Source organism: Lissotriton vulgaris, chromosome 10, assembly GCF_964263255.1.
Source record: "Lissotriton vulgaris chromosome 10, aLisVul1.2, whole genome shotgun sequence".
Lineage (NCBI taxonomy): Eukaryota > Metazoa > Chordata > Amphibia > Caudata > Salamandridae > Lissotriton > Lissotriton vulgaris.
The window spans coordinates 173,264,386-173,278,488 of NC_141698.1; the positions used below are offsets into that span (position 1 = coordinate 173,264,386).

The 14,103-nt window shown below is 52.0% G+C and overlaps 1 protein-coding gene across 1 annotated transcript in view; it reads left to right on the forward strand.

Annotated features, from left to right (window-relative positions):
• The window catches only part of ANKS4B (ankyrin repeat and sterile alpha motif domain containing 4B), a 28,110-nt gene extending 14,361 nt beyond the window's left edge, over window positions 1-13,749 (forward strand). Inside the window, exon 2 of the mRNA XM_086940812.1 lies at window positions 12,139-13,749. Coding sequence (XP_086796938.1) covers window positions 12,139-13,228 — 1,090 coding nt within the window. The 3' untranslated portion in view covers window positions 13,229-13,749. The remainder of the gene's footprint in view (window positions 1-12,138) is intronic.
• The last annotated feature ends 354 nt before the right edge of the window (window positions 13,750-14,103 follow it).

Genomic DNA, 14,103 nt, shown 5'->3' on the forward strand with positions numbered 1-14,103 from the left:
ACCCCAGGGCTCATCCCTCAGCCCGACCCTGTTCAATGTCTACATGGCCCCCCTCGCACAAGTGGCCCACCAGCACGACTTGAACATCATCTCCTACGCCGACGACACCCAGCTCATCCTCTCCCTCACCAAGGACCCACACACCGCCAAAACAAACCTCCAAGAGGGAATGAAGGCCTTCGCAGAGTGGATGGGGAACAGAGGCCTGAAACTGAACTCAGGCAAGACGGAAGTCCTCATCCTCTGCCCCACCCCCTCTGCGTGGGATGACTCCTGGTGGCCGACCACTCTGGGAGCACCTCCAACACCCACAGACTACGCACGCAACCTAGGATTCATCCTTGACTCCTCCCTCTCCATGTCAAAGCAGGTCAACACCAACTCCTGCTACAACACCCTCCGCATGCTTCACATGATCTACAAGTGGATCCCGCCCGAAACCAGAAAACGGTGACCCAAGCCCTCATCAGCAGCAGGCTGGACTACGGCAATGCACTCTACACAGGAATCCTGGCCAAACACCTGCAACGACTACAACGCATCCAAAACGCCTCCGCCCGACTGATCCTCAACGTCCCCCGCCGCAACCACATCACCTCCCACCTAAAAGACCTACACTGGCTCCCCGTCAACAAGAGGATCACCTTCAAGCTCCTCACCCACGCACACAAAGCACTCCACAACACCGGACCAGCCTACCTGAACGACAGACTCAACTTCTACACCCCCCTTCGCCAACTCCGCTCCGCCAGCCTTGCCGCCGTCCCACGCATCCAACGTACAACCTCCGGCGTAAGATCCTTCTCCTTCCTCGCCGCCAAGACCTGGAACACCCTCCCCATCCATCTACGGCAGACTCAAGGCTTGCTCACCTTCAGAAGGCTCCTCAAGACCTGGCTCTTCGAGCAGTACATCATCACACTATGCAAATTAGCACTGTTTCTTTTTAGCAGCTTTGTCCCGGGGGAGGGAACTGCAACCACAGGCCGGTTAGTGATCTGTCTAGCGCCCAAGGGTAGGATATCTGAGCCCTTTCTTCCGAATACTAGTAATGTGTAGTTTTTCACTCCTATCCATATATTCTCATCAAAGGAATGTGGAGTGTTTTAAAAAAAAAATTGTTCTGTCTTGGGAAAATCCCAACCACACTACTAACCCTGGGTGCTGTAACCTACATTGCCAAGTCAACAGGACCTCACAGAAGGCCTGATTCACAAAGGTTATTGCATATCTAAGCCGCAATTTGGTTTTTAATAATGTAATTTGTCATGGCAAAATCCCTTCCCCATACCTGTTGACTTACTTTATTTGGTGAGTGTCACTCTCTGTCCTCTGATATTTACCCTCCTAAACAGCAGCATGCCTCCATGGGGTGGCCATAAGGCCACCTTCTTCTCAAATATGCATCATCCTCCAAAACATGTATTTCCTCTATTAGCTATAATGCAGTCCCTCCTCTAAACCCCTGGGCCCTGATTTTTTAAGGTTTTGCGTTGTCATTGTGCCACGCCGAGGGGCGTGGCTTGGGCGCCGATGGCGATGGTCGCCTGAGAGCTCGGCTCCGGGACTAAGCCCGAGATTATCCTGAAAATCGGAGGCTGCGGGGCACCCCAGACCCCGCATTCGGCTGAGCGAGGCGACGACACCCTGCCGGGGGCCTTGGTGGAGTTTGGACGAGGGTTGCTCCGAAGAAATGCCGAAGTTTGCGGAGTTGCGGAGTGCGACCCAACATGGCGCCCGGACTCCTTTGTCCCCTTGATCGAAACTACTGAGTTGAAGAGGTGTCGCGGGTGTCGACTGGCGCCCGGCTTCACCATCCTCGGTTGTTCTGGACATTGGACATTCACAGGATTGGACCTTTTGCATAGGGTTCATACTTGGTTGGACGGCCGGACGGGTGCCCGCGCACCGGAGGGCACCGGGTGCGGGTGCCCTCTGATCCAGGCGGTGGACCACATCGCGACTCCGCAACTAGCTACGATTTTCCGGCCAGTCCAACTACATGGGAGGCGCGACACTCTGGCGCCACAGATCAACCGAGGGAGTTGGTGGCCCTCACCCCGGAGCTATAGTGGGTGAACGGGTCTGCCCGAACCGGCGACGGTTGTCTCCGCCCCCTCGTCGGTGCCCTCGGACGCCGTGGCGGTGGCGTGAGCCGAAGCGGCGGAGTCTCCACAGGCTCTGGAGAAGGAGATCACCCATACCCGACGTGAGAACGAACACCTGGGAAGGTCGTGATCGACACCTGTACACGGAGACGCCTACTCCGGGACCCTCACGGAGAGCCCCTGGCAGCATGGGGAAACCTAAAGGAGCCAAGGGATCCAACCAGACCACCTCGGACTCTGAAGCCCAGGACAAGGAAGAGCATGGGGACCCGAAAAGGTCTGGTAGCGCACCACTGCAGCAACAGTTCGACCGTGTACTGGAGGCGAAAGAGGCTACGCGGTCGGCCCTCCAACAGGACATTGCTCAGGTGGCGACGGGCCTGGGCCTCCTTAGGGCGGACCATGGCAAACTCTCAGACCGGGTCAAGGAGGTGGAGGGCACGGTGAAAACTTTGGAACCGGCGCAGAGAACCTTAGCTGCGACGATAAAGGACGCCTTATCCCGAATCGAGACCCTCGAACGGAGGGCGGAGGATGCGGAAGGCCGCAACAGGAGGAATAACATCCGAGTGGTGGGCCTGCCGGAAAAAATCGAGGATGGCGATATGGTGCGATACTTGGAGACCTGGCTCCGAGACACGGTGGTCCCGGAGGGTCTGTCCTCCTTCTACACTCTAGAACGGGCCCACAGAGTCCCAGCACGGCCCCTACAGCAGGGACGTACCCCGAGGCCGGTGGTGGCGCGGTTGCTACATTTTCGGGACAGGGACTTGATCCTCAATGCCGCCAGGCACAATGGCCCGTTCCAGGTTGCGAACAGTCGGGTGAACATCTTCCCTGACTACACCTACGAGACGCAGCGCAAGCGGTTCTCCTTCCTAGCGGTTAAGCGCGAACTCAGGAGTGAGGGCATTCAATATTCACTCCTATATCCTGCAAAGCTCCGCGTCATTGTCGACGACAAAACCCAGTTCTTTGACACCCCGGAGGAGGTCTGTGACTGGCTCGAACTGTACCGGACAGGGAAAGATGGTTTTGGCTCCTCGACCCAACAGGCGGATGAGCCGGAACAACGGAGGCGATCCAAGAGGGTCAGGAATCGCCGCGGCCGCACCGGAGGGCCCTCGACTGCGGAGACATCATCGGAACGGAGGGGAGTGTTGGAAGTTCTGTCGGAACTGTCGGGAGCAAGAGACGAAGCCATCGAGGAGGAAGACAACCCGGGTGCTCAGGGGGCACCATCGGACTCGGAGGATTCAGTGGCAGACAGTACCCATACACCGGTGATCACACCGAAATCGGTGGAGGACCTGCTGGATGGACAAGGGTAACGGGGTATGCTGCCTTGTTTTGGGTGGGGGCCCGGCAGGGGGGAGGCGGTTGCCGTCCTTTATTGCTGACTATGAAGGAAAGAGGGTTGGGGGGCCTCTGCTCTTGCCCCGGGAAGGTTTTGACACTGGGGGGGGCTTGCTATAGTCCTGGTAGCCTGGGCGACGAGGGCCCGCTGCCTCCGCCCAGCCCGCACCTGGCCCATAAGGCCTTCCTACGGTGGCGACCGTAGGACTAGTGGGGGTTCTGGGGTTGATATACGCCGAGGTTTGGATGGGATCTAGATGGTGCAGTTTGGGTCCTGTTCTGGGGTGGTTGGGGGGGGGCTTTGTTGGTTTTTGGGTGGTTTGGTTTTGGTTGGGGAAAATGGCCGCCATCAGCGCTGGGAGGATTGATGCTTCTTCTTTGTGGGGACCCGAACGGGGAGACTGTGCAAGAACACTCTGGGACAATGGCTGATGTTGCTAACTTGAAATGTGTTACTTGGAACGTGAGGGGGCTTCACACTATGTCCAGGCGTCACAAGGTCCATGCTTATTTAGTGCGTAGGGGAGTGCAAATGGCGCTGCTGCAGGAAACGCATCTGACAAAGGCGGAAGGGGCGGCGCTTCAGCGTAGATGGCGAGGGCAGGTTTTTTCCACGGCGTACTCTGCTTATGCCAGGGGGGCGCTAATATGGATCAGGGCGGGGGTCCCCTTCCAGGTCACGAGGACTGTGTTGGACCCAGAGGGGCGTTTCGTGGCCATCTCAGGCACTCTAGGAGGGAGGGACCTAAACGTTTGCTGTGTGTACGCTCCTAATGTGGACCAGACTGCCTTCCTTTCCAGGTTATCGGGCTCGTTGGCCCACTTTTTCGCCGGGCCCCTCCTGCTAGGGGGAGACTTTAACTCTGTAGTGGATGTGGACTTGGACCGCTCACATCCCCCGCTCCCCGATTCCCCGGTCCGTCGCACGGCCAAGGGTCGTCAAGATTGGCAGACCCGCTGGGGTTTGACAGACGTTTGGAGGGCGCATCACCCCGCGTCTAGGGATTATTCATACTTCTCGAGCCTCCATGAGCTACATGTCAGGCTAGATGGCTTTCTTGGTTCGCCCGAACTAGTTTCGGCAGCGGTCCGTTTAGAGTACTTAGCGAGGACCATCTCGGACCATAACCCCCTCCTGCTGGACATTCGCTGGTTTCCTGGGACGCCGGCGGTACCCACCTGGAAGATGCGCCCCGAGATCCTCGAGGACAGTGTCTTCAAGGCGGACCTAGGGGAGAGAATCTCGGATTATTTTGCGTCCAACGGCGGGTCCGCGAGTACTAGGGCGTTCGAATGGGACGCTTTCAAGGTAGTGGTGAGGGGCTACTTTTTCTCCAAGAAGGTGGGCATGAGGCGTGTTATCCTGGCTGATTTAGACACAGCGGACCGGGCACTCCGCGAGCTTGAAGTTAGCCGCCCCGGATACCCGGAATTGCAAACACAAACGGTAGAGGCGAGGGAGAGGGTAGCGGTGGAGGTCGAGCGGCTCCGCTGTTTTGATTATAAGGCCTATACGGTCCGGTCTATTGCGGAGGGAGACAGGTCGAGTGCGTTGCTGGCGTGGTTGGCCAACCCTACGCGCCAGTCCCAGACGACGACAAATATGCGTAGGGCAGATGGGACCGAGGTATGCACCCAACCGGAGATTCTTAGCTGCTTCCGGCATTATTACGAAAGTTTATACCGCAGTCGCTCCGCACGTGACCCAGACCAGCTTGATAACTATCTTCGCCCACTGGAACTCCGCACAGTAGGACAGGAAGTAGCGGAAACCCTGGGCTCTGATATCAACTTGGGGGAGATCCGCGGGGCCATCAAACGGATGGCGAGGAACAAGACCCCGGGCCTAGATGGCCTTCCGGTGGAGTTCTATGCAGCTTACGCTGACCTCTTGGCCCCTCGGTTACTGGTGGTCTACAGGGAGGCGAAGAGGTTGGGTCGACTCCCTGGCTCGATGTGTGAAGCGTTGGTGGTTCCTCTCCTCAAACCGGGCCGAGACTCATCTGACCCGGGGTCCTACCGTCCCCTATCAATGCTGACGGTAGACTACAAAATATTGAGCAGCATCTTGGCCTCGAGGCTGCTGGGACATATGAGTTCCCTAGTACATGAGGACCAGGCCGGCTTCATCCCACGGCGGAATACGACTATGAACATCCGAAGGTTGTTCCGATTGCTTGGGGAGCCACTTGTGGATGCCCCGTCCCCGGTAGTCTTGTCGGTGGACCTGGAGAAGGCTTTTGATAGCCTAGAGTGGGACTACCTATGCACGGTGTTACGGAGATTCGGCCTCGGGGAGGGATTTGTTAAATGGACTGCGGTCCTCTATGCTTCCGCTTCGGCCAGGGTTAGATCGGGCCCTTTGATTTCATCGCGATATCCGGTGGAGCGTGGCACGCGGCAGGGGTGCTCCTTATCCCCGCTTCTTTTTGCACTAGCGGTGGAGCCACTGGCGATGCACCTTCGCTCGGGAGTCCACTATACGGGCTTATGGACGGCAGCGGGCCCGCATTATGTTTCGCTATATGCGGACGACCTGTTGCTCTTCCTGGAGGATCCGGTCGACGCTTTGCGGGGAGCAGAATTGGCGCTAACGGAGTTCGGAGAGGTTTCAGGCCTCCGAGTGAATTGGTCTAAGACCTGTCTCTTTCCGATGCGCAGGGGTGCCCCCGCCCCTGCGCTAAGTAGGGAGATCAGATGGGAGCCCGACTGCTTTAAATACCTTGGGGTATTTGTTTACCACAACCAACCCGACCTCCTAGATGGGAACATTGCCCGTTGTATTCGAGCACTTCGAGGTAGCATGGACTTCTGGGCCACGCTACCGCTCTCAGTGGCGGGACGTATCGCCCTGCTCAAAATGGTGGCGCTCCCCCGGCTATTGTATTACTTCCGAACTTTGCCGATCTGGGTTCCACCGGCCACGTTTCGTCGTTTGCGTTCTATGGTGGTCGGGTTCCTCTGGGGAACGGGCAGGCGGCGGGTGGCCCTCAATACCCTGATGAGGCCGAAGGACGAGGGGGGGCTTGCTGTGCCGGACTTCGAGAAGTACTATCTGGCGGCGCAACTCCAGACCTTCGCCCAGGAGATAGCCAGGGAATTCAGAGGCCCGGAAGACGGTAGAGGGACGGGTATGGCCAGGCACGTCCTCTCCTTTATCGCGCTGCGACAACGCTTGGTCCTACGGGACTTGTCGATGGAGGAGCGGACTATCCGACTATGTTGGAACCGGGCTCACGCCAGGGGCCGCCTACGGACGCCATATGCGCCTGAAATACCGTTGGGGATGCTGACGGCCCTCCCCCACGGGGGGGATTGGTCACGATTGGCGGACTGGGAGGATTCCGGTTTACAGCTCGTCGGGGATCTGTACGAGGACGGAGCGCTCCTATCCTTTCAGGATCTCATTGACCGCTTTGGGATCCCCCGGGGCGACTTTCTGCTGCACTCGGCCATTGTGCGAGTGATCCAGGCGCACTGGCAGAACGGGCTGGAGGAACCCCAATTGTCTCAGGTGTGCCAGTACGTGATGATGTCGGCGGGCACGGTGAAGGCGGTCACTTGCCTCTACGGCAGGTTGATTACCGAGGGGTTGGTTCCTCTCACCACATTGAAGTCCCGCTGGGAAGAGGACATTGGTAGGGAGATCCCGGAGACGACCTGGGCCCAGTTGGTGAGACGTGCCTGGAAGGGTACACGTAGCGCCCGTTTCCAACTGGTCCACTATTATGTTCTCCATAGAGCGTACCTGACCCCGATAAAGATCAGGCGTTATTTTGCCACGGCTTCAGCGGAATGTCCTAGGTGCCCGGCTCAGGAGGCGGACCTCCTACACATGCTATGGGCCTGTCCGGGACTGACGTCCTACTGGCAGGAGGTAGCGACGACTCTGGAGGAGGTGACGGGGAGGCACTTATCATTCGATGTGGCGGTAGGGCTCTTGCACTGGTTCCCCCACACCCCCCGGAATAAAATCTCCAGTAAATTTATCGACCTGGGGCTCCTACTTGCTAAGCGAGAGGTGACCAGGAACTGGAAGGCACGAGCTGGTCCGGCAGGTAGCAGATGGCACAGTGAGCTTTTGAAATGGGCGGCGGGTGAGAGCGCGCTGAGATACCAGCTGGCTTGGAGGCAGGGTAATGAGAAGGCGCAGGAGGCCGCGTTGGAGTGGGAAACGCTGGTGCAGGCCCTCAGGGATTATTGTGCCCCCAGCGACTCCGAAAGTGAAGAAGCGACTCGCCCCGAGTCCCGATGAACGTCAGCATTGACAGTACTATTACCTTCCCCGTGGGTCAAGTAGTGGATCCTCTGTTGATAAGCTCCCTGGCGCTGATGGTGGGGGGGGGGGGAGGGGGGGTTTCACAGTTAAACGGGTATTTCGAGGGGGGGGGTTATTCTGGGGGTTTTGGGTTTGTTTAGAAAAGCAGATGACGGACAGTGTGTTATCCGGACCAGCTCCAGCATTCTACTGACCCCTGTTGCATTTCGCCGCCCAACCCTAGGGTTATGGGCTAGTTGGCTGTGTACAGACTTGACGGAGGGGGGTCGGTGGGCTTTATTCTGTATATGTTGCTTATGATACAATGATGGTCGCTACTGTATTGATTTACTGATTCCTGCAATAAAAATATATTTAAAAAAAAATAAAAAAATAAATAAAAAAAAAAAAAAGTCATTGTGCCACGCCAGGGGACGCAGGGTGGCGCAAAAGCTAGAATGAGATTTACCAATTTTACGCAAAGCCACATTGCATGCCTTGCAAGGTACATCTGAAGTAATGCAAAGCAGGTTTCTGCCTTGCATGACTCTGTGTGGTGGGGGCTTTATATGGGTGGAATGACAGGCACCCCCGCGCCTAGGGGAGGGGGGCCTTTAGTGGGAATTCTGGGCCTGGTAAAATGGTTTAGTTTCTCCAGGTCTAGTCATGGGGAGGGTCTCGAAGTAACATGAGATGCCTGGGAGGGCGTCTGCGAGCCCTCTTCCCAAGATGATGAAAATGCGGCTCCCCACGGAGTAGCCCTCTTTGTCTCTCGCCTCTGGGGATCGCCGGAAAGGCTCAGCCAGAGCAACAGTTACCCGCCCACCCACCCATCCCTAAGTTTAATAGTTGAGTGGCGGGCTAAGAGAAAAGGCCGGGGGACTCTTTTTGGGCGGAAAATGGATGACCCTGCAGCAGGGAGGCAGTTATGGCGGCTCTGGGCTGGTGGGCGAAGGGGCCGTCCTGCTGGTGGTCCTGGACTCTCTGGCCCTACCAGAGTAGCCGGTGCTTGGAAAAGGGGGATGGTGTTGTGTCCTACTGGTACAACACGCCTCCAGAGATGCCGAATTGTAAAAACATGTTAACCTGTGGCGCATTTAAGTGTGAATTTAATAAAATGGTCAATGTGGAAGGTTTACCCACAAATAAAATGGTGTTTTGGTCAAATAAAAAAGCTACGCAGTGGACACCATTCACTTGTAAGCGTCTCACTGGGGGAGGGGTGATCAAAGGGTGTAAGCGAATGGCACGAGATATCCCCACTACTTGGGTGTTCTCACGCATACACCCATGCATTCCCATGTTTACCAACACCGGGACTCCGGGGAATGTGGCAGAATTGTACCCCTTCCCAGCGGAGGCACAACAAGGAGAAATATATTTATTTCTCCTTGTTCTTTCCTCCCTGTAGATTTGAGAGCCTGTCAGGTCTGTCATTGATGAGTGCGCCAGTGCAGCAGGCTACAGCATGGTTGTAGGTGATGTGGCGTATTTCAAGCGGGTTTTACTCCTGCACGCTTTAAGTGTGTACAGTAAGTATGGGGTCGTCAGAGGCTGCTTGCTTGCCTGTCCGTCCTCCTCCGTGCTTTATCGTAGCCTGCGGAATGCCTAACAAGATTGCGGGATTGGAAACCGCGTCACAAGAGCGCTTTGGCAGTGATCCAGAAAGCTTTCTGCACTCCTCCCCCACACCCCTTTTCTTGTCATTTGAAGTATCCAATGGTAGCTTTCAAATGGGCAAGTACCTCGCATAAATGCATCTGGCAGACGCCAGCCTCGCACTACCCACATCTGAGTCAGTGATTGGGAGCAGGCGATCTGAATGACTGTAAGGCTGCGTCTCTCCCACATTAAGTGACCTTAATGGAAGCAGCACAGTTACTACACTTCACGGAGGAAACAAAGAAACGAGTGAATGGGGTTGGCTAATGCTGCGAAATACTAGGACGGTGACGAAGATGGCTAGCACGCTAAACTTCACAAGTGATGCCCAGGGATGCTGGGCTGGTTTCCAAAGCTGCCTTATTTGTCGGAGCACGTTTCCTTTGTACTCCCATTCCCAGGCTGTTTTCATGCCTTTGTCTTTGTGCCCTGTCATGTGCAGGGGGAAGGTGCGTACTCGTTAATAACTCATAGACCTCTGTGAGAAGCACAAAATGGCCAGGAGCTGGATTGTGTATCTTGGACGGCCACTTTTCTATTTCTCGTCAAATAAGCCCTTCCTGGCAACTATGCAGTACAAGTTGTCCTTCTTTATTCTTCAAAAGTGGGTAGATTATTTCTCATTTCCTGTTTAATGTTAGACAAAGGCTTATCTGTAACTTGGTGTTCCAATGCAACTATTTTCGAACAAATCACAAATTCTTATTGAATTCTGTTTCTGAAGAATTAATTATTTACGTGGTTGGTTTTTAATGATTTTACTTATTTTATTAGTAGCAAATTGTAATCTAGCAGTGCTCACACTGACTGTGTTTTGGCGTTTTCTGTGACATGAGATAGGAACCGACTTCGATTCTAAGGGAATCTGATTTTGTGGTTCATTTTTTATTTGACCCTATACTTGGGTAATTTCACAGTTACTTTAATTTAGTGAACACTTAATAGCAATGCTTAATTTGTGCTGGTGGTCCCTTCATCGGACTTTGATCCAGCCAAAAAAGTGAAAAACACAAAAACGGGAAAGGAGGAAGAGAAAGACGAGAAAAAAGTGACAAAGGCCGAAAGAAGAGATCAAATTAACCTGCGAGATAGAGGCATGTTATGTCTGGTGTGTTAAAGTGGAATGGAGACTATGCAGGTTTGGTATTCCAAATCACGACCTTCGATAGCACAAGCCGTGGGTTTCTGGTCAAAACTTTGTGCGCTGTCAGTTTTTCTTTTGCAAATTAAGCACTATGGATTTCTTTTAATGTTGAAGTTTTGGTTACCTTATAAATGGCATTGACTCATTGTACACTTTGCAAGTACTTTTAAAAAAAATTTTATTCGTTAGTGGCTTATTTTTCAAAACTTCTCTCCTAAATACTACCAATTTGATTTTTGGCTAAAAATGGTATTGGTAAGTTCTGTATATTTTCATCCGTAAGAAGCTATTTTGGCAGTGCCTGCAGACCCCTTCCTCCTCTCACCACAGCCTGCCCAAGCGCCATCGGCGGTGCCTGCAGACCCCTCCCACCACAGCCTGCCCAAGCGCCATCAGCAGTACCTGCAGACCCCTCCCGCCTCCCACCACAGCCTGCCCAAGCGCCATCGGCGGTGCCTGCAGACCCCTCCCGTCTCCCACCACAGCCTGCCCAAGCGCCATCGGCGGTGCCTGCAGACCCCTCCCGCCTCCCACCACAGCCTGCCCAAGCGCCATCAGCAGTGCCTGCAGGCCCCTCCCGCCTTCCACTACAGCCTGCCCAAGCGCCTATATTTACAGAAGATCGGCGGTGCCTGCAGCTGCCACCCACCACAGCCTGCCCAAGCGCTATCGGCAGTGCCGGCATATCCCCCCCGTCTCCCACCACAGCCTGCCAAAGCGCCATCGGCAGTGCCTACAGACGCCTCCCGCCACAGCCTGCCCCAGCGCCTTCTGTAGTGCCTGCAGACCCCTCCCGCCTCCCACCACAGCATGCCCAAGTGCAGCATGAGTTACATTACACAAGGCTAGATTCTTTTTTAGGCACAGGGGAGTAAGTGATTTACCCAAAATCACAGGATCTGTAGGCGACGCCAGGACTCGGACTCTAGTTCCAAAGTCAGCCGTTCTGGCCATAACAGCACACTCTCTAAAGTAACACGCATTTGTAATGCAATAGGTCTCGCATTACTAAAGTTTGAGCTATTGGTGTTGCATTATTATTAGCAATGCCAATAGCTCAAACTTTAATAATGCGAGACCTATTGCATTGCAAATGCTTGTTGTTATAATCCTGCGTTGTGGAGGTACAAAGAAATAATTTTATAACTGACCATGTCATACTTTTAATCACCAAGTGACCAAATTTTCAGGTAAAAAAAATTACTTACCATATATCAAAAATTAGGAAAGCACTAGGTTTTCATAAAAGCTGCATTGTTGATAATGTTATCACTGGTGTTCCACTACATGTGACTATTCTGTGAGATGCAAAGCCTTGCGCTGTGGTGCAAAGGACGGTTTGTGCTGTCAAACGTGAGTTGTGAGCTGGAGGTATACCCTCCAGTAACAAATTCCTACATGTAGACACCAACACTGTGGTTAGACATGTAAGATGTGTGCCACAGGTTAAGCACGTTACATGTGGCGTTTCAGGGTATAGCATTTGACCCTTGCTTTCAACTGCTTTTCTTTGGCATTAGGAAATGGGGCAAAGCCTGATCACGCTAGTTTAATCAATCTTCTTCTGCAGTAAAGCCCAAGTAATAAATATTGTGTTCTTGTTTTTGCAGTGGTAATCCTGATAAATGTGACATATGGGGAAACACGTCACTGCACCATGCGGCTGCCAATGGACACATTCACTGCGTGTCCTTCTTGGTGAATTTTGGGGCCAACATTTTTGCGCTGGACAATGACCTTCGTACTCCGCTTGATGCGGCTGTCAGCAGAGACCGAAATGAATGTGTTATCATCCTAGACAGAGCAGCCACCAACCAAAATACAATGAACCCCAAGAAAGTTGCCAGACTCAAAGAGCAGGCCAAAAAAGATGCCAAACGGCAAATCAAAGAGTGTGAAAAAGTTCAAGCGAGGCATCAAAGTGAGATGACCAAAAACTATAACAAGGACAAGTTTGGATCTCTGTCGTCATGGAAGGGAACAGTCACTTCCCAACATTCTGCTGCTTCTGTTTCGCCGGGTTCCCTAACCTTGACAGAGACTTTGCGGACAAAGCTGAAAAGGAAAGAAAAAAACACAGTAGACAGGAACACAGCAAGTAATGTTATCTTCATGACTGAGAACAGCAGTTCAGGCCGGACAAGAGCATTAGATGTATTCATTGAAAAACAAGAGGATGAGATTTCGGAAGACTTTAATGAGAAAACCAGCCTCGGGGAAGGAAAGGGTCAGGATGAGCAGCAGTCAGTTTTTAACCGCCCAGGACTTGGAAATATTGTTTTCAGGCGGAATCTTGCAGTAGGGCTCAATGCGGGTCTAGAAGAATCATCATACAATAGAGAAGACATGGGGTTCAAGATCTCCAGTGAATTATTCCAGCCTGAAGATGATGGAACGGCAAGTGAACTTGATGCTGACAATGACATTGAGTTACCTTGGAATGAGGAAGACAGTGGCTGGGATGACAATGAGGTGGAGACCGCCCCTCTTTTGGTGTTTCTGGCATCTCAGAATCTGCATGATCTTGTTCCCGTTCTAATGAGAGAGAAAATTGACTTAGATGCCCTTATGCTTTGTACTGATGTTGACCTGCAAAGCATAAATATTCAGCTGGGTCCAAGGAAGAAGATCCTCAGTGCAGTTGAAAAGAGAAAGCGGGCTTTAGAGAGGCCTGGAAAGATTGTAGATACCGGGCTTTAAATAACGTCACCTCAAGGATTCCACTCAGCTAAAAATGTTCCACAGTAACAACATTGGGTCTCTGAGTAATGATGTCAGCAATAGTACATTTCTAATTGTCAGAGACATGTGTCCATGACTAGATTGCCAACCGTATTTATATTCCATATAAGGTATTTCACTTGAAAATTTGAATATGGGTGGAAAAATCGAATTTTAATGTTAGGCATATGTATGCCTAGCCAGAGCAATAAATGTGGCGCAGTAATGTTATTTTGAGTAACAATACTTTAAAGGCAAATGCACACCTTTATTACAACAGTGCAGAGATCAAAGTCCATGATATTACAATAGCGCAATGAAACCAACATTTGGAAAAAACAAAACAGTTTACTATGTCAAATATTGCCTGCTCCAGGGACTTTCCACAGCAAAACAACTGCTAATTAACAAGGAGCCTCTTCTATATGATTTTACTTCGCTGTACAAATTGCATGGCACCTTGCACCTTAGTTTTGAATAAAAATGTTTTAAAACAAAAACATATGAAAAAATGCCAAAGCATTTAGTGTATATGCAGAGCATAATATGCCGATTATTACCATTTTGTGGGATGGGCATAATGACCCATTCGAGGCGTTGAATTTCGTTAGTTATGCCCCTTCCCCAAACTCATGAGTGGTAATCAATACATATTAAGCACTGCATATATATATATATATATATATATATATATATATATATATATATATATATATATATATATATGTGTGTGTGTGTGTGTGATATATATATATATATATGTGTGTGATATATATATTATATATATGTGTATATATATGTATATATATATATATACGTGTGTATATATGTGTGTATATATATGTATATATGTG